General features: G+C 52.3%; 1 protein-coding gene across 1 annotated transcript in view; it reads left to right on the top strand.

Annotated features, from left to right (window-relative positions):
- The window catches only part of TSPAN15 (tetraspanin 15), a 49785-nt gene extending 29663 nt beyond the window's left edge, over positions 1-20122 (top strand). The window contains exons 3-8 of the mRNA XM_079900717.1: positions 605-679; positions 9631-9726; positions 12309-12425; positions 17234-17281; positions 18798-18914; positions 19288-20122. Coding sequence (XP_079756843.1) covers positions 605-679; positions 9631-9726; positions 12309-12425; positions 17234-17281; positions 18798-18914; positions 19288-19437 — 603 coding nt within the window. The 3' untranslated portion in view covers positions 19438-20122. The remainder of the gene's footprint in view (positions 1-604; positions 680-9630; positions 9727-12308; positions 12426-17233; positions 17282-18797; positions 18915-19287) is intronic.
- Positions 20123-20136: the final 14 nt, after the last annotated feature.

Genomic DNA, 20136 nt, shown 5'->3' with positions numbered 1-20136 from the left:
TAGGAGGATCTGTTTTCTCTGCAACCACATGTGTGTTTGACCTCATTGTCCCCCTCACACGGGAAGCCCCTAAAAGCCCCTATGAGGATAGTCTCGGTGCTGCCTGAGCCTGGAAGTTATTGACATCAGTTTGAACAATGCCCGTTTCTGTGATAAAGGGGGGTGTATCCTCTAAGCCTCAGGCATCCCCTCACCCACCCTGGGGGTCTGGGAAGCCACTGTGGAGAGCCTCTGCAGGCAGAGCTGGAAATGCTGCACAGCCTGTCCCCTCTGGGTCAGCCAGAGCGAAGACCAGCTCTGCTTGTGGTGGGGAGTGGGTGAGGGGATTGTGTTTCTCCACCTAGACCCTGCTGAGGACCCCTGGGACAAACCTCGATAACAGTCTGGCTGGGACAGCTGAGTCCCTTTTCCTGACCACTAGCTCCAGCGACAGGCTTTCCCGGGAATGTGTGTCCACATCCTGTGTCCTCACAGGAGGAAGGGGCGAAAGGCCCAGGAGCTGCTAAGAGCTCCGACAGAGGTGATTCTCTTTATTGCGCTTGAGCTCGGCACAGATGGCACTTCCGCTTCCCCTCTAGGTGAATCTCTGAATTTTGTTTTCCAGTTTATGTACATCCTTGGGATTTGCCTCATAATCGAGCTCGTTGGTGGTGTGGTGGCCCTGATCTTCCGGAACCAGGTGGGCCTCTGATGCAGTTATCAGCCATGTGTATGCTAGTCACGCACTGTGTGTGCGCCCAGGGCTGCAAACTGGGGGTGCAGCAGAGAGCTGGGCAGATAATCCCTCGTGGAACATCCACTGGGCTAGGGCGATGGGCACTGAACAGGTAAACCGGAGAACAAGAAAACAAAACAGGCTGGTAACAAAGTGCCTGGGGTGTAGGTGGGGAGGATGCTGCTGAAAAGGAGCCAACCAGATAAGGCTCAGAGGGAACAGAGGTCCAGGCGGAGGGAGCCACTGAGGCAGAAGGGAGCTTGGCGGGTTTGTGCACGGTGTGGAGGCCGCTTGGCTGAAACAGGTGAGTGATGGGGAGGGGGTAGAAGATGAAGATCTAGGGCAGATCAGGTAGGGCCTTGGATTTTTGTTTTAAAGGCAGTAGGAAGCCTTTGGAGAGTTTTATGCTGGGAAGTGATGTGATCTGATTCACATTTTACTTGCTGCTGAATGGAGAGTGGACAGTAGGGAGACCAGCTGGGTGGGCCTTAACCACAGGCATGTCTACACCCTTGGAATCCAGGGGTCTTCTTCCTGTTTTGTGTCGGAAGGGGAGATTCCCATCATATTGATGGAGTCATTGAGGCACAGAGAGGTTAAGAAGCCCTCCTAAGAGCACACAGGAAGATGGAGGCAGCTCAGGGATGCTTTCCAATCTTTTTTTCAGTTCTTTTTTTCTCCCCTGCCCTAGCTTTATGGGGAATAATTGACAAATAAAGTTGTGATATATTTAAACTGTACAGTGTGATGATTTGAGATATGTATACATTGTGAAAAGATTACCACAATCAAGTTAATTAATACATCCATCACCTCAAATAGTTAACTTTTTTTTTTTTTGGTGAGAATACTTAAGATCTGTTCCCTTTGCAAATTTCAAATGTATAATACAGTATTATTAACTATAGTCAGCATGCTATACATTAGATCCTCAGAGCTTATTCATCTTATAACTGGAAGTTTGTACCATTGACCAACATCTCCGTATTTCGCCCACCTCCTATCCTCTGGCAACCACTTTTCTACTCGCTGGTTCTATGAGTTTGACTTTTTTTTTTTAGACTCCACATATAAGTGACTCCATATAGTGTTTGTCTTTCTCTGTCTGACTTATTTCACCTAGTATAACCCCCTCGAGGTTCACCCATGTTGTCACAAGTGGCAGGTTTTCCTTCTTTTTTATGGCTGAATAATATTCCATTATATATATATATATATATATATATATATATATACACACACACACACACACACACACACATATATACACATATATATATGCACACACACACACACACAATGGAGAATATACGTATATCTATATATCTACATAACTGTATCTCTCTCTATATCTCTCACATCTTTGTCCATTCATCTGGCAACAGACACGTTGTTTCCATATCTTGCCAATTGTGAATCATACTGCAATGAACATGAGAGTTCTTTTCCTGGCAGATAACTCTTTGAGATAGTAATTTCATTTCCTTTGGATATATACCTGCAAGTGGGATTGTACCACATATGGTAGTTCTATTTTTAATTTTTTGAGGAATCATCATACTGTTTTCCATAATGATTGTACCAATTTACACTCCCATCAACAGTGTACAAAGGTTCCCTTTTCTCCTCACCAACATTTGTCTCTCGTTTTTTGATAATAGACATTCCAACAGGAGTGAGATAACATCTCACTGTGGTTTCAGTTTGCGTTTCCCTGATGTTTAGTCATGTTGAGCATCTTTTCATATACCTGTTGGCCATTTGTATGTCTTCTCTGGAAAAATATCTATTCAGGTTCTCTGCCTGTTTTTTACTCAGATTACAGTTGACCCTTGAACAACATGGATTTGAAATGTGTATGTCCACTTATACACAGAGTTTTTTCAATAAATATAGTACCTGTATTTCATTTTACAGATCCTTAAATAACTAAGCGTGAGGAAAAGTTTATGTTCGGTTAGAGATTACAATATGTGGAGTCAAAAGAACTAGGGTTTGAGTCCTGACTCTATTTAAGTTGTTTTAGCTTCCTGCCCTTGGGTGAGTTATTTATCATTTCCTTTGCTTTTGAGGCAGAAATAGCAGTATGCAGATTTTCAACTGTGTTGGATGTTGGCATCCCTAATCCCTACAGTGTTCAAGGGTCAACTGTATTTGTTTTTTTTGCTATTCAGTTGTAAGGGTTCCTTGTATATTTTGGATATTAGCCTCTTATCAGATATATGGTTTACAGATATTTTCATAGTTTGCCTTTTTACTTTTTTGATTATTTTGCCGTGAAGAAACTTTTTTGTTTGATGTAGTCCCACTTATTTATTTTTGCTATAGGCGACATTGCCTATAATGTTTGATGTCAGATCCAAAAAATCACTACTAAGACCAATGTCAAGGAGTTTTTCCCTATATTTTCTTCTAGGAGTTAGTTCTACAATTTCAGATCTTATATTTAAGTCTTTCATTCGTCTTGAGTTGATTTTTGTCTATGGTATAAGATAAGGGTCTAATTTCATTCTTTAGCACGTGGATTTCCAGTTTTCTCAACACCATTTATTAAAGAGATTGTCCTTTCCCTGTTGTATATTCTTGGCATCTTTGCTGGAAATCAGTTGACCATATATGTGTGGGTGTATTTCCAGGCTCTCTATTCTGTTCCATTGACCTGTGTGTCTATTTTTATGTCAACACCATACTGTTTTGGTAACTATAGCTTTGCAATATTGAAATCATGAAGAGTGATGCCTCCAGCTTTGTTCTTCTTGCTCAAGATTGCTTTGGCTATTGGGGTTTGTTGTGGTTCTATATGAATTTGAGGATTTTTTTTTCTATTTCTGTGAAAGATGCCATCTGAATTTTGATAGGGGATCACATTGAATCTGTAGATTGCCTTGTCCCACTGGTTGTCTTCCCAATCTAGTTTTGCTACCTGTTCCTCCCTTTTTCTCTTTTCTGCTTTTCAGACCATCTGCTCTGGGCTGGCAGTTCCAGGGTATTGGTTCATTTTTCAGCAGCCCTGAGAGGAGAGAGATGTTTATTCCATTTGCGAATGGGGATGCATTTTTGTGCAGTCAGCAGGGCTCCTGGCCAGCCCACAGCTTTCCAGAGTTATGAGTGCTTTACTGACTAAAGCCCAGGTCCAGGCCAGGGTTAGCAGCATCAGTGGTTTAATAAACAATCCCCTAAGTGAACAGCAGTTCTGGTTTCCCAGGTGCTTTCACAAAGGCGGTTGACTTATTTTCCAGTGCCGGGTAGGTCAACAGGGGCTGTGACACCACTCTTTTCCAGGGTGAGAACTAAGACGAAACCTCCAGGGACCCTTAGGTCTTACAGCTGAGGATGCCGTGGGCCTGAGGTCAGGGGTGAGAGTTCTATTATCCCCAAACCCTGAGGGCACCACGGGGTGAAGTGTGTTCCTTCCCCTTGGGTGGGTTGTCCCCTTCATGGGGCCCTGTCGGGAAGGTCTCAGTGTGCAACCCAGGAAGGACCTTCACCTTCAGGGATCTCAGCTCTTTGGAGGCTTATGATGGGCTGTGCTGTCATATGCCCCTGATACATAATTCAAAAAATTAAAAAATGAGATACAAAGCTAAGTGCAGTAAGATCTCCACAATGAAAAACATAGGCCTGGAAAAATCTGGGAGGAAATAGAAATATTAACATATTAATTCATATCTCCTCTGAGGGATGGGACTCTTTTTTTCCCTAGCTCCCAAATTTTCTTTTTCTTTTTTTATAATCAAGGGGGAAAATACCATATAAAGAAAAATGATGTCCCTGCCAACTGTAATGCCATGCGATTTTGTAAAACTAGAAATGGGCCAATGGTGAGGATAGGGAAGGAGCAGCCTGGCTGTTGATGGTGGCAGAAAGGGGCAGCGTATGATGGAGGAAGAGGTGAGGCACAGTCAAGGTCAGGTTCCAGGAGGAGGTGAGTTCCCAACTCCAGTTTTTCTTCACCAAGAGGAGAAGACAGATTTCTCTGAATCACGATGTAATAAGTTCAGTCTCCAGCCCTGCAGGCTACCTCTTAACTCTAAGAATCCACTTGTGGTGACAAATGAGGACAAGTCATCAGGCTCATAACTTCACACAGGGTTCTCAGGAAGGTGCACAGACCATGGCCACCGCCAGGCAGCGAAAGATAAACAGACTCCAGAGTGTAAGGAAGAAACTCTCCATCAACCGCTGCCCCTGGATGAGGCTTCTGCTGCCAGGCATGACCCAGTAGTTGGACTGAAGCAGCTTTTCTGCTTGTGCAGGGTCGAGTGGCCATGCGTTGGAGAGCTGGGTGCAGAGCTGTTGGCCCCAAGGGCCCGGGCATTAGAAGCAGAAGTGCAGCACCTTGAACCCAGTGGGGGGCAGAGAACCTGAATGACCTCCACAGCTGTCTGGGTCTCACCGCTCTTGACCTGCCATCACCCCAGCTTGTCCCGAGCCTCTCTGGAGGGTGTCGGGGGTTTTGGAGGTGGGCAGCTCCTGACCGTATGTTCCCAGTGAGGCAGGGCTGAGCAGGGACACCCAGAGGGCACTGGGCTGTAGCTGGTACGTCTTTACCCATCCCCGACCTCCTTCCCTCTACCACCAGAACAGTCAGGGGAGCGACCACTTTCCTGGCCTTGATCAGAGGGTGCTGTGGTCACACCTAACACCAGGCCATGGAATGATGGGCAGCACCCAGCCTGTTTATCATGGCACTGCCACGAGCGGGCTCTGGGTGTGACCGTGAGGTCAGGGCAGGGAGAAAGGAGACAGCATGGCCTGCCTGGCTGAGCACCTGAGCATATATATCCTTCCCACCCAGAAGAAAGTAGAGAAAGTTCTGCACTGTTGTGGACAGATTCCCATAGCTGGTGCCTCCCACTGTGGGAGTGAGAGCTGGAGCCCCAAACACCTGGGAGACCAAAGCGTAACCCTCCCCCACCATGGGGATTAATCCTGTGACCTCCAGCCGGGTATTCCAGAGAACCTTGCAGAGTTTGCACCTCTTTCCTTCTCACTCCCTGGGTTCCTCTCAACCCTTGGTTGTCTGATGGGGCCCATCTCAGGGCTGGAGCAGAGGCTGGGGTCTGGAGGCAACAAGGATGGATCCCCACCTTCTGGGGGTACTGTGGGGAGCCCAGAGATGCTGGCTCAGCCCAGGCACTAAGGGAGGAAGGAAGTCCTAGGCTGAGCACCCGCCTCTGCGTTATGAGAGCTGAGCTGCCAGCTGTTGGGCCTCCCCAGCATGGGCCTCAGAAGCGGACATGAAGCGATGGAAGCCGGCTGGCAGCCTGTAGGAAACTAGGACAGCTGCGTCCCCAGAGGCCTGGTGGGAGGCTCCGGCTGCCAGCCAGCCCTTCCACCCCTGCCGTCCTGGGGGAGCTGCTGCCCCATGCCCCCCACCCCTCCAGTTCCTCATTTATTTAGGCTAAAAAAAAAGGCTTTATTGATATTTAATTCACATGCCATACAATTCGCTCATTTAAAGTGTACATTCAGATACGTGCAACCATCACCACTGTCGATTTGAGAACATTTTCATGACCTCCAGAAGCAATCTGACATCCCTTCGCTCTTCTCCTCCTTCATTTAAAAACTCTCCAAGTGCCTCCACTGAGAGCAGTGATGCAGAGGCTTCAGATATCTTTAAAACTAGATTAAAAGAAAGAACTAGAAAGGGCAGCTCTTTGTAGCTTGAGTCTGGTGGCTTGAACAATGTGCTCTGAAAATCCCATGGCCTTTGATGCTCGCTCACTCTCTGCTTAATTTAGCCCGGGCCACGTGCCTCTGAGGCCATGCCAGCCATTTGTGAAAGGTGGTTTTCCAGTCCTCATTGGAGCTGCCCCTGCTGTGTGACCTGGTTTAGAGCAGGGTGGGGCTGGCACTGTGTGCGTTTGGCCTCTGGACGCAGCAGAGAAAGCCAGAATTCTCTTTTCCCTTCCACGCTCCCACAGGGCGCGTCCTCTCAGCGGCTCCCCCAGTCCCTCAGGACGTTGTGGGATATAAGCACCGTGCTTTACACTTAATTAGAGTTAATTAATGACCTGTATGCCCTCCACCCCCACAGGAACCACCCAAGCATTCTACACACGTCTCTGGCATGGGCATGCACGCGCACACGCACACGCACGGTGCCAAAGGCAGTGCACACGTGCAAGAACCAGCACAACCTAAAGAGCTCTCTGATGGGAACTGGGGGCAGCTGCCGCCTGTGGAGCCTGGGACCATCTGTTCCTCCTGTCCATCCCGAGAGGCCTCCAGCGGGGCCTCCCTTCCCCACAGGGTCCCGGTTCAGCTAACCAGATGGAAGGCCTGATTTGCACAAAGAGGGCTCTTTTGGAGTCCGTGCCTTTGGAAAATGCTCAGAGACTGAGCTGGTTTGGGGAGGGAGGTCAGGGCTGCTCACCAAAGAGGGAGGGAGAGCCTTTCCCCTTTGGGCCACTGAGCGTCCCCTCTGCCGCCTGTCTTCCTCCCTGCCCTGGGCCTCCTGCCCTCATCCCACCCTGTTTCCCAACAGCATGTGACCCAGTGGGAGGGCTGAGGGGTGAGCCGATGGGCTGGGGTAGGTGGACCAGGACGGTCCGCAGTGCCTTGAGAGTGGAAGGAAGCCACCCCGCCTCCCATGAGTGTGGCCCTAGACATGTCCCTGACCTTGGACATCATCCCCTGCTCCTCACTTCAGCCAAGGGCCCCTTATACCATGCCATTGAACACTACGAGCTCATTCCCTTGCCCTGCCCTGTGTGACAGACTGATCCTGCCTGGTGTCCTGTTTTCTTCGACACCCCCAACCATGCTCCAGCTGGCTGGCCTGTCCCTTCATCACCCAGAGGAGCAGGTACCCAAGGTCGGAAAGGCTGCAGGACCTGGGAGCCTCTGGGAAGGGTGGCCTGAGGCCAGGCAGCCTCCTGCTCTGCCCAGGTCGAGTGGCCAGCAAGCAGCCCTGCCACTGAGCCCCTGCCCTGGGTGGGATCCAGTGCCAGACCTGGGCAGGGCTGAGGGCTGGTGACTGCAGAGCCTCTCACACGGGAAGGGGGCTGGCCCTGTGCCTCCCGAGGCCTGCAGCTCCCAGGTCTGCTCCTGAGCGGCTGATTTTCATCAGCAGAGGGTTTTCCTTCTGGCCACAGAGATCGGTTTCCCTGAGCCAGTCTCCTCTGTCACCTTGGCTTTGAGCAGTGTCTGAGTTTCAGGAAGGAGATGGCTGTCACATCCTTCATTCCTCTCTTTTTGATACTGGAGATGGTTTGGGGAGATGGCCCCAATCTGAACCTTGGGTTCTTATCTTGGCTTCTTTTTTTCCTGTTTTCCATATTAGCTTTAATCATTGGTAACACATGATCTTTTATGAGTCTAAGGTGGTTAATATTGTTTCTCATTTTACAGAGGAGTTACCTTGGATAACCTATCCCCACACAGAGTTTGTTTTTGTTTTTAATTTTTATTGGAGTATATAGTTGATTTACAATGTTGTGTTAGTTTCTGGTATAAAGCAAAGTAAATCAGTTATACAGATACTTATCTTGGCTTCTTAAAGTGTATCAGGCCGGGAGTTTGACGCTTTGGTTCCAGCATCTCTCTGCCAGTGATCAGCAGGGTGACCTTGGACACGTCACATCACCTCTTTGGGCTGCAGGGTGTTTGTGAGGGGTCCCAGGCTAGGGCCCAGCTCTTGGACAAGACTTACGGCCTTAATTTCTTCTGGGATTAGCCATTTTCCACTGATGACGTAATGGGTATGAAGTGATACCACAGGGTATCTGTCTCCTGGAAAAAGAAAGACCTATCATAATAACAGCAGGGCTCACTACGTGCCTGGCGTCCTGCTAAGCACTTTTGTAGATTTAGTTTATTTGAATCTCCAACCCCTCCCAGGCAGAGGGTTCTCCCCCACTGCCAGCCCCCATTCCGTAGAGGAAGAAATGGAGGCCCGGAAGTTAAAGGAAGTGCCCGAGGCCTGCGTGGCTGCAGGGACCATGAGGCCTGACAGCCCCTTGCAGCCTAGTCTTTGATCTTCAGAGCTTGGAGGTGTCTTAAACATAGGCCTGCAGGGTTGGTTCACAAGTGGGAAACTGAGGCCCAGAGAGGAGGAGTAGCTGTGATGGGGCCTGCAGTCCCAGGCTGGGGCCTGGAACCCAGGGCCCTGCTGTCCCCATGTACCCTGAGGGCACCTCCCCCGGGAATCGTCCGGCTCCAGAGCTGAGAATGCACCCTTTGTGCCAGCACAATCTCTGATGAGACACGGGCCTTCCTGCTCTGAAAGCCCCGATTGTCGCTGCCAGTGTGGAGCTGGGCTGCCCACGCTCCCGCCCCATCCCTTCCTGCTGTGGGGCCTTTTGTGCTCCTGGATCCCAGTACAACAGCCGGGCTGTTGATCCAGAAGGCCCAGTGTGACTGGGACAGGGCGGCCTGCCAGCGCCCTACCCGGTGGGGATTGTCCCAGCCCGAGAGGGAGGTGGGCCCCGTCATCTCCCTGCAGTGACAGAGAGAGGCCCGGAGGAGAGTCAGGAGACCTGGCCGGGCCCCTAACCAGTGCTGAGACCTGCTCGGTGATCTGGGGAGAATCAAGCTCCCTCTCTGGGCCTCCTTATCTGTAGAACAAGAGCTTGGATAGGAGAGAAGAGTGGAGAGAAGGCCTGGAGGGCAAAGGGAAGGTTCCAGCACAGGCCTGTCTTTGGCAGTAGAAGGAGCGCCAGGCCAGGAACCTGAGCAGCTGAGTCCCAGCCCTGGCCTGGATGGGTTGTTTGATCTGTAAAGGAATGGGGTGCACCATTCCTGCATCCGATGGGCACTGGGGGCATGGAAGGGGTGCTTTGTGCAGGTAGGGGCAGGGGCCACCTGGGCCTGTGGGCACTCTGGTTCAATCCCGACTTTTGGGAAATCTCGGGTGGGACTCTGGGGATGTGTGCTCTTCTTCCTTTGTAATTTCTCTGTCTAAATAGACCATCGACTTTCTGAATGACAACATTCGAAGAGGCATCGAGAACTACTATGACGATCTGGACTTCAAAAACATCATGGACTTTGTTCAGAAGGAGGTGAGCCAGGCGCTTTGGGTCAGACATCTGCCTCCCATGCCCTTTGTCCCCTACAGGGGACCCTGCTCAAGAGGGTCGGGGTGAGGGTCACATGGCTTATCCATTCCCAAAGCAGGTGGCTGGCCACATTGGGAGGCAAGGGTGGGCCATGGATGGCCGCCAAGGGTAGGGATGCCAGGGCCTGACCTTTTCAACCAGCTCTCTACCCGTGTGCTTCCCCCACAATATACTTGCCCTACCTGTTCCTCTCCAGGTACACAGGCCCTCCCCTCCTGGAAAAAAAAAAAAAGAACAAGGTCAGGGGTAGCTACAAGCCACCTGGCCGTGCCTCAGTGTGCCCCTCTCCAGTGGGTAAAGATCCTTCTTCTTTGAGGTGGGAGTGACCTCCAAGCCACCCAGTTCAAAGTTCCCCCTGCCAGGACCCTTTAGTGATGGGGAGCTCACTGCCTTGCCAAGTCCAGGACAGCCCCGACGGGGAGAGAGCTCTTCCCCGACTCCACTTCCCCCTGCATGGGGAAACAGCACAAGACTTCTCCTTTTCCTCGATGACGCTTCTTTGAATGTGATAATTGTCCTTTGGGGATGTCATCCCTCTTCCCAAGGTCCACCCAAATCTGTGGGTGTAATAATAATAGCAGTTGCAGGGCAAGCTGCTGCCCTCGGGGGGCTTCTACACATCAAGCTCACTTAGTCCTCCTGCGCCTTAGCCTCCTCATCTGCCTCAAGGGGCTACTAATGGTCCCTTCCTCCTGGCGTCGTTGCGAGATTGCCTCGACCTGTTTCAGAGGTGGTTAGAGCAGTGCCAGGCAAATGATGAGACCTAGGTCGGTGTCAGCTGCAGTGGTCATCATCCTCATGTCCTACTAGGTGAGGACAAGCAGAGTTTGAGGGCCGAGGGCCCGCTCAGCCCTGGCAGCGCTTCTCTGGACGTGACCTTGGGGGCGTCAGCTGGCCTGATCCCCGTGCTAGCCCTCAGTGGGGACAAACGTCTCACCGCACCCAGGGCCACCCGTAGTGGCCACACCCTTGGCTCAGGCCTTCCATGTAGTCACAGCAGGTGCAGCCTCCGGGAGGCCCTTCTTTGCCAGGGATGTGCCTGCCAGCTCTGGCCATCAAGTGGAGCAAAATGCTTTTATTGGAACCAACCTTCAGCTGGCTCGCAATTTTCATTTCTTCCAGGGTGGAATGGCGGCATGACTCATGCTCACTGGGCACCCTGCTTGGTGCTGAATGCCTCATGCATGGCTTCCCTTTGTAATTCTCAGCTCAGCTGTGCAAAGCTGACGTTGCTCTTCCTGCTTTACGGTTGAGGATCTGAGGCACAGAGAGGGTCACTGACTTGCCCAAAGTCACACAGCATGGAGTTACCGGTAGTGTGAGGATTTGAACTCTGGCCTGTCTGATGGCAAAGCAAATGCCCTTTGCACTGTACCCCAAAGAGGCACTTCCAGATCCCTCAAACTGATAACCTAAAAGGCTCTATGGGGACTCTGAAAGGGTATCTGCTTTGTGTTTTTACTAAGACCTTGGATCATATCACTCCCCTGGTTAATAAACCCTGCAGTGACTTTCCGTCACTCAGAATACCATCCCAGCTCCCTGCTGGTTCCGGCTGACAGGGCTTTCACGGTCTGGCCTCATGTCCTCCATTCTTGCTGGCTCTGCTCCAGGCACACCTGCTGCTGAAATATAACCACCTCGTCTCTGCGTGGGGTCTTTGCATGTCTTGACCGGCTTTTTCCTGTTCCTATTTCAGATTAAATGACATCTCCTCAGGCCTTTCCCGACCTCCCCGCTCCTTCCCCTGTTTGCCGTATCCCTGGTACCCAGCACTACCTCACTGTCCTTTTCACAACGCTGATTCCTCTCTGTCTCCCTCTGCAGATGTGTCCCATATGGGCAGGGCTGTGGTGCTTTGGCTGCCCCTTGTCTCTCTGGCACACAGAACAATGCCCGGCACACACCAGCATCTCAGTGGAGTAACTGCTTCCCCCAGGCGTTGGCATCTGTACAGGGGGAGATGCAGGGAGGGGCTAAGCTAAGGGGAAAATGATGCCAGCTGTGCCATCGCTTCAGTCCTGAGCCCAGGCCAGGGTGTGAGGTGTGTGCCCCTTTGCTAAGGGCAGGACAGGCAGAGCTGGGGCAGGTGAGGAGAAGGTCAGTGTGGTTCAGGGACCCCTGGGTTGTGGGGCTTCCCTAGAATCCTGTTCTCCGGGACCTTAAAGGCCAGCTCCTCGGGTTGAGCGCCTGCCCTGGGGATGTGAAGATGGAGTCCGGTTGTCAAGGAAGGATGTTCCCTCCAGTGTTTAGCCACCACCCCGCTATCCCACCAAAAGGCTACCCAGCCTTGGCTTGCATGCCTCTCCAGTGACGGGGCGCTCACTACCTGTTGGGCAGCCATGCCGCTTTTGGCGAACTCTGACCCCACAACGGATGCCTCATTTGCTGCCTGTAGCTCCCCCTACCAGGGTGACCCCCATCATAAATCACATCGTCCATCCCCCGGCAGGGCCCCTCCCTGCCGTCTGCCTGGGGCCCCGGCGGTGATGGCAGCTCTCTTCCCCGCTTGTTTCATCCCTCAGTTTAAGTGCTGTGGCGGAGAAGACTACCGAGATTGGAGCAAAAACCAGTACCACGATTGCAGTGCCCCCGGACCCCTGGCCTGCGGGGTGCCCTACACCTGCTGCTTCAGAAACACGGTACCCACTGCTCCTGGGGCTTCCCGGCTGGTCAGACACTTCTCTCACCTTTCAGGACGGGTGGTGGGGATGGTTGGGTGCGGCAGGCAGGAGGTGGTGGTCATTGTCGAGGCTTCCTGAGCCTCGAGGGCTACTAAAGGGGGTGAATCTGGGAAGGGGGGCGGGGAAGTCTTGTCTTATTAGTAGCGGTCGTTAACATCTACTGAGCACTTACCATGTGCTGGCCTTTTCTAGGTTCTTTAGTTGTATTAACTCATTTAGTCTTTTCAACAACCCTGTGAGGTAGGTACCGTTATTTCACCCACTGTACAGATGAGAAAACTGAGGAATCAAAAGGTTAGGTGCTTTGCCCAAGGTTGATGGGGCTGGGATGAAATTCAGGCAGCCATTGTCAGAGCTGCACCCTGGACTCCTGTGCAAGCCAGGCAAGGAGTAGGAGAGGGTCCAGGCCGGGGGGCTTAGCAGGGTGGCTGGCTTGACAGCCGTAGCCAGAGGACCAGAGCAGGGCCTGCACTGTGGGCATTGCTGGTGGACTTTGGGCTTGACGTCCTGGTCACCATCAGCAACAGGGTATTTGGAAGGGGTCTGGTGATGTAACCGTCAGCCTCCGCCTCTCCCCAGTGGGATCCTCTCAGCTCTGTTGCCTCCTTGGCCACTTGGGAGACTGCCCTGTGCTGTCACTGCTAATAAATGAGAGGCTTGGTCAATCCTGTGTTTGAGTAATGTGTCCCAAAACTGCATGGCTTCTGGGTTGGAATGAGGCGGAGAGCTTTGCAATTACTCACACCCTGAAGAGTCATGGAAAATTTCTCTTCTGATGCTCCACCATTCTGTGCCCACTTCCGGATTCTGTAAACCACGCAGCTGCTGGTAGGGGTGGGGGCCTCACCCAGTGAGTCAGGGAGCCAGTGCCAAGTGCATTAGCCCTAAAAAGGCTGGGCCAGGAGGGGAGGTTTGTTTGGGAATTGTAGCTGCCATTTTAGGGTAGCTTTCTGTGCAAGGGGAGTGCTGGGGAAGAGCCTGGGATTTTTAGGGAGGCCTACAGGGGGGTGACCCTGAACTTCATCACCCAAGGCAGTGGCACCTGAAGGTCCAGGTTGAGATGTGGAAGCCCAGCTTGTATTCATTCATTCATTCAACGAGTATTTATTGAGGACCTGCCAGATGTGGTTCTACATTCTGAGGATACAGAAAACACACAGAGAACTTTTGCCTGCATGGAGCTGACATTCTTTCTAGTGGGTAGAACTGACAAGAAAAATAAATAAGTAAAAGAGATAGTATGCTAGAAGATGATAAATGCTAAGGAGAAAAATAAAGCAGGGGCGTGGAGGATTGCAATTTTAGATACTGAGAATGTAGGTTCTCAGTAAAACCCTGAAGGAAGTGAGGGAGTGAGCCATGTGTATCTGGGGATGGGAACTCCTGGCAGAGAGAGCAGCAAGTGCAAAGGCCCTGAGGTGGGAGTTGCCCTGGTGAGTTTGAGAAACAGTGCAGAGACCAGTGTGGCTGGAGCAGAGTGAGTGTGGGGGAGGAGAGTGGCAGACAAAGTCAGGGAGGTCATGGGTGCCCTGATGGCCGTGGTCAGGACTTAGGTTCCCTTGAGTGACAAGCAGTCAAGTGACAGGGCTTTAGTAGCTGAGTAGCAGATCTTACTTAGGCTTTACCAGGACCACCCTGTCTGCTATGGGAGCAGAGGTGACGTGGGGAGTCTGGTTAGGGGCTAGTGCAGTGGTCCAGGTGTCACAGCTAAGGCTGTCCGGGAAGTGGGCTCTGACACGCTGGTTAGTGAGCAGGAGGTTTAGTAGGAGGTGCGCTCAGGATTGACACCTGTAAGGGAGGTGACAGAAGCTGGGCTGGGCAGTGGGAGAGGTTGAGCAATGATGCAGGCTCAATGGGGGCCTCAGCTGCCTCTCCAGGAATGTCCTGGGATGATCCTTCAGAGTTGTCCCATATTGGGGCAAGGGGAACAGGTCTTCATACCCTCCACATGCACCAGGCATTACATGAGGAGTGTCCCACCCGGAAGGGACTTGCTGGCTTGTTCAGCAGAGAAACAGAACCAATAGGATGTGTGTGTGTGTGTAAAGAGATTTATTATAGGAAACTGACTCACAGAATTATGGAGGCAGGCAAGTCCCAAGATCTGCAGGGTGAGTCGGCAAGCGAGAGCCCCAGGAGAGCCAATGGTTTAGTTTCAGTCTGAGTGCACAGGCCTGAGAACCAGGAGAGCTGATGATGTAGTTCCTGCTTTTTTTTTTTTTTTTTTGGTACGCGGGCCTCTCACTGTTGTGGCCTCTCCTGTTGCGGAGCACAGGCTCCGGGTGCGCAAGCTCAGCGGCCATGGCTCACGGGCCCAGCTGCACCACGGCATGTGGGATCTTCCCAGACCGGGGCACGAACCTGTGTCCCCTGCATCGGCAGGCGGACTCTCAACCACTGCGCCACCAGGGAAGCCCTGTAGTTCCTGTTTTAAGGCTGGCAGGCTCAAGGCCCAGGAAGACCCAGTGTTTCAGTTCAGGTTTGAAGTCAGGCAGGAAGAATTCTCCCTTACTTGGGGGAAGGGCCGCCCTTTTTTTCTATTCAGACCATCGACTGATTGGATGAGGCCCGCCCACGTTAGGGAGGGCAATCTGCTTTACTCAGGCTACTGATTTAAATGTTAATCTCATTGGGGGCTTCCCTGGTGGCGCAGTGGTTAAGAATCCACCTGCCAGTGCAGGGGACACGGGTTCGAGCCCTGGTCCGCGAAGATCCCACATGCCGCAGAGCAACTAAGCCCGTGTGCCACAACTGCTGAGCCCGTGAGCCACAACTACTGAGCCCGTGTGCCACAACTACTGGAGCCCAAGCGCCTAGAGCCCGTGCTCCACAACAAGAGAAGCCACCGCAGTGAGAAGCCCGTGCACCGCAATGAAAAGTAGCCTCCGCTCACTGCAACTAGAGAAAGCCTGCATGCCGCAACGAATACCCAATGCAGGCAAAAATAAATAAACTAAATAAATTAATTAAAACAAAAACAAAAAATGTTAATCTCATTAAAAAACCACCCAGAATTAATGTTTGCATAGATATCTAGGTGAGTCACCCTGGGGCCTAGAGAAGAGTTCTGGGCTCTAGGGTTAGGGAGGCCTCTGCTGCTGCATGTCTGTTCCCTGAGGGGCAGGAGCTGTGGTTCTACCTCCAGGGCTGGAAGCGCAGTGAAGAGTAAGTTTATTCTTGTCACCTTCTTATATACCATATAGCTTACTTGTTTATTATGTTCATTGTCTGTCTCCTTCCCTAGAATAAAAGTTCCATGAAGTCAAGGACCTTTTTTTGTTCTTCTGTATTCCCAACACCTAGAACAGAGAATGGTACATAATGAGTGCTCAGTATTTGTTCAGTAATGACTGAATGAATGAACAAATGAGGTAGGAAGCACCTGTTCCCATCATGCCCTCGTGCACTTGCTCCCCAGGCCTGACCTTCTCCCTGGGGGTCATGTTCTTGGCCTGGGGGGCCACAAATGCCAACTGACAGGAAGTGGATGCTCGGTGTTTTGGGGTCTGAGGGCTCCTGGGGGACAGTCTAGACTGAGAGAGGTTATTTTGCCCACACATCAGGCCCTGACATTTAGACAGATCTAGATGACGCCTGAGGTTCAACCCACTCTTTTGGAAAGAGAGTAGACAGCCCTCCTTGCCTTCCAGGGACTGGGATCGTGTCCAAAGTCACTCCAGCCAGCGTGTCTGTGTTCTGCCATGTGCCCAGCCCTGGGATAAGCCCTTTACGTGTATATCTCACTTTATATTCAAAACAGCTCCGTGGGGTACATTCTTAGATCACCATTGCTTTATGGAAGAGACCAGGGAGGCTATTCATTCATTCATTCAATTCAACAAATCCTTATTGAGTGCCTGCATCTGCTAGTCCCTCAGCAGCCCACCTAAGGTTGGTCACAGAGCTCCTAAGTGGCAGAGCAGGACCTGGACCAGGTAACATGATGCCAGAGACCACACTGGCCACTCCGCTGTCCTGCATTACTGCTGGAACCTGTGGCACCCTGGTCCCACAGCAGCTTTCACTTAGATGTGAAGGGATGGGACCGGGACATCGAGCCTTCTCTCACCTTCTAGAAAATAGAGGAAACTATACAAGGGCTCAGGCAATGATGGGAAGTGCCCCTGCCAGTCCTGTGTTATAGGTCTGCTGGGAAGAGATTTGATGGGTCTAGGGCCGACCACAGCTTCCCCTGCGCCTAGATTAGTCAGCCGCTGGGAGTTCCTGAGAGCAGCTCTCTTCCCAGGAAGGAGGTTGGGCGGTCCTTCCACTGGTGGGTGGCTGTCTGCAGGAACAGGGAAGTGTGGTCAGAGGCCTGGCTTTGCCGTCAGGTAATCCCCAGCTGGCCAGGGCCCTGGCTGTGGTCTGGGATTTTCTTTCATAAGAGCCAGCGTAGTGGGAGCAGCCCAGCCCTGACCTCAGACAACCCATAACCATATCAGCAAAGCTTGGGCTCTGGGGCAGCTGCACTGAGGGAGCCTGGGGCAGTGCCCTTTCCTCTGGGTTCCTAGGCTGCCACGGGTGGAGCAGTGGGCCTCCCACCGAAGCGCCACGGAACTGGCCTTCCCGCCTGTCCTCCCTGTGCATTTCTTGGAGGCGGGAGGTTAAGATGCAGACTTGAGCCAGGCTGCCGGGGTGGGAATCTCAGCTCCATCCATACTGGGCAGTGCAACTCTCTGTGCACTATAAAATGGGGGTCAGGGGGAACAAATGTCTTCTACGGTAAACACTATGTAAGTGTTAGCTAATACACATTTCTGTTTCAGACAGAAGTTGTCAACACCATGTGCGGCTACAGAACTATTGACAAGGAGGTAACGTCTTTGAAATCTCTTTCCTCCAGAAAGGTTGCCCTTCCTGTCCCATCTCCAGGGTGATCAGAGGGGCTACCAGGGGTGAGGCTCCTGGCTGCTGAGATTTCCCAACATTCCTGGCTGTGAAAAGGAGCCAGGGACTGCCCAGGTTTTCTGCCTTACCCAGAACAGGACTCGGGGAGCCAAGAATCCCCCCAGGCTGGGAAAGGCTGGCTGCCAGGATGTGCCAAGCACCTAACGTGTGAGGCCACCGAGGCCACCGTGCCCCTGCCAGTGCCCCCAGCATGTCCCTGTGCCCGGCCGCGCTCAGCACCCGCCTGCCTCTGCCCTCGGAGCTGCCCATTTGCAGATGACGCACGCTGGCTTCCTCAGCCTGGGACCCAGGAGTCCCTTGGGGAAGAGAGCCTCTGGAAGGTCCCTCCTGGCTCAGCTTCCTGGGCATTTCTCCTGGACTTGGAGACAAGCTGGGGTGGTGCTGAGAAGGAAGCTGAAAGTAGTGACGACTTGAGATGCCTCTGAGCAGTGGTTCTCAAAGTGAGGTCCCCCGACCAGCAGCAACAGCAGCGCCTTCCACCCCCCCGCCCCCGACCTGGGAACTTCTTAGAAACGGGCATTCTTGGGGTGGCGCCGGCAGGTGATTCTGACCCACGTTTAACATGCAGAGCCACAGACCAGCAGTGGTTCTCCAGCCATCAAACCCAATGGCCAGTTTTTACATTAAACACTTGGTAATGCCCTATTTATTATTCCAAAGTGAAATCCACAGATAATATAACCTTCCTACACACGTAATTCCAAAACAGGTAATGTAATGATTTGAGATAAAAGGAGAAATAAGATAAAACAATTTACAACCATGTACCATATTTCAACACGTACATACTCAGGCACTAGATAGAGAAAACGAAGTGGTTGGGTGTTTACACTGCCAGGGGCTTCTGATACTTGGGAGGGGTGTTGTGTGGACAACTTGCATTACCATGGGCGTATTTTTGCCATTGACATGGTTTTTCAAAATGGTGAACAATTCTTGATAAAGTTGCAAACAAAATAAAGTATAATTATTCCTTACTTTATCTAATATTCTTTCTACAGAATTCAGTACCTAGTAAAAACATGCAGAAAACACTTTGGTTTTTATGTCCCTGGAGTTAGGCTTTGGGCTCAGATAATTATGGATGGGTTTTCACCCATCCAGATGCCCAGGGGACATCTAAGAGGCAGGTAGTCTGGGAAGTTGTCCGTGGAGTAGGATTGCCCTGAGCTCTACAGTCCCTCAGCCCCCAGCCCCGATCGCAGTGGTAACCGGAAGTGCCACCACAAACAATGTCCGCAGTGCTCTCTAGGGAGCGGTACCGCCTGCTGAGACCCAGTGATCTAGAGCCACCTTCTCATCACATTGCATACGAGAAACTGAGGCCCAGAGAGGCTGAGGGACTCGCCTGGACCTGGGGTGAGTGGCAGAGTTGGGACCAGGGCTCCCAGGCGAGTGCTCAGCCAGGCTCCTCCCCGGCAGCGCCTCAGCGTGCAGAATGTCATCTACGTGCGGGGCTGCACCAACGCCGTGCTCATCTGGTTCATGGACAACTACACCATCATGGCGGGCCTCCTGCTAGGCATCCTGCTCCCCCAGGTGTGCTGGTCCCCCCCCCCCCCGCCCCCAGGGAGGGGAGCTAAAGGTGGGGATGGTGTGGGCAGGCTGTGGCTTCAGATGATGTGTGGCTCGGTGATTACAGAGTGCAGAGTAGGCACAAAGGGCTGGGGTGAAGAGAGCTCTTGGACCAGCCACCTGGGCTCACCCTGGGAGGGCTGGAGGGCTGGAAGGAGGGGGTGAATGGCCTAGAAAGTGAGTGACATAGCTGGGGGGGGAATAGGAGTCGCAGAATGGAGGGTCTCTGGGATTTCCCGGCAGGCTGGGGCCATTGGGGAAGTGGGGGCTCGGGACTGCCGGAGAGGGCCACCCAGATGGCCAGCAGGCTCTCACCCGCCCTGCCCATTCTCCTCAGTTCCTGGGGGTGCTGCTGACATTCCTGTACATCACCCGGGTGGAGGACATCATCACGGAGCACTCTGTCACCGATGGGCTCCTGGGACCCAGCACCAAACCCAGCGTGGAGGCAGCAGGCGCGGGGTGCTGCATGTGCTATCCCAATTAGGGCCGTGGCCTGGGGCGGCAGCTCCAGAAGGACCGTGACAGGACATCTCTGCGCAGGCCACGTCGTGGGGGCCAGATAGGACTGTGGCCCCTCTCTCCACATTCAGCACTGACCAAAGCCATGGCTGTGTTTGCTCAGGGCTCCCAGGCCAACGCCTGTCTGGGGGGCGGAGCTCCTCCCCAGCTGCTGAATTCTGTGCGTGCCCACCCTGCTGGGCGTGGGGTGTGGGGAACAGGGCACCCCTCCTCCAGGCTCCGGCTGCTGGGGAAGGGGGAGCTTGGCGCTGGGCTCCGAACCCATTTCATTTCTGGTAGTGCCTTGGCTTTGGTGTTTGTGCCCCTTTGAGGGCAGTTTTGTAGTGATTTGTAATCGGGGAGGGAGGAGAGCATGTGTGCCCCGAGGTGAAGGAGCAGAGGGGTGGGGTGCAGACCCCAGGCCCCAGTCCTTCGGCCTCACCCTGAGGCCACGTTGGGTCCGTTTCTCAGCCTCCCGGGTCCCTTGAGACCACCCCAGGGCTGCTGCTTTGTTGACCCTGTTTTGTACCTGATTTTATAACATTCATTTTGTACACAGTTAACAGGAGTTTCTGACTAATCAAGGCTAGCTGTATTCAAAGCCCCATTCCTCTTCCCCCTCCAAGCCAGTTTATTAATCAGACAATAAAGACATGATTTTTTTTTTCTGGTTTTTTGTTTGTGC

This window comes from Stenella coeruleoalba, assembly GCF_951394435.1.
Source record: "Stenella coeruleoalba genome assembly, chromosome: 16".
NCBI classification, from domain to species: Eukaryota; Metazoa; Chordata; class Mammalia; order Artiodactyla; family Delphinidae; genus Stenella; species Stenella coeruleoalba.
Note: the sequence above shows the minus strand (reverse complement) of the source record. Positions and strands in the feature narration are given on the sequence as shown.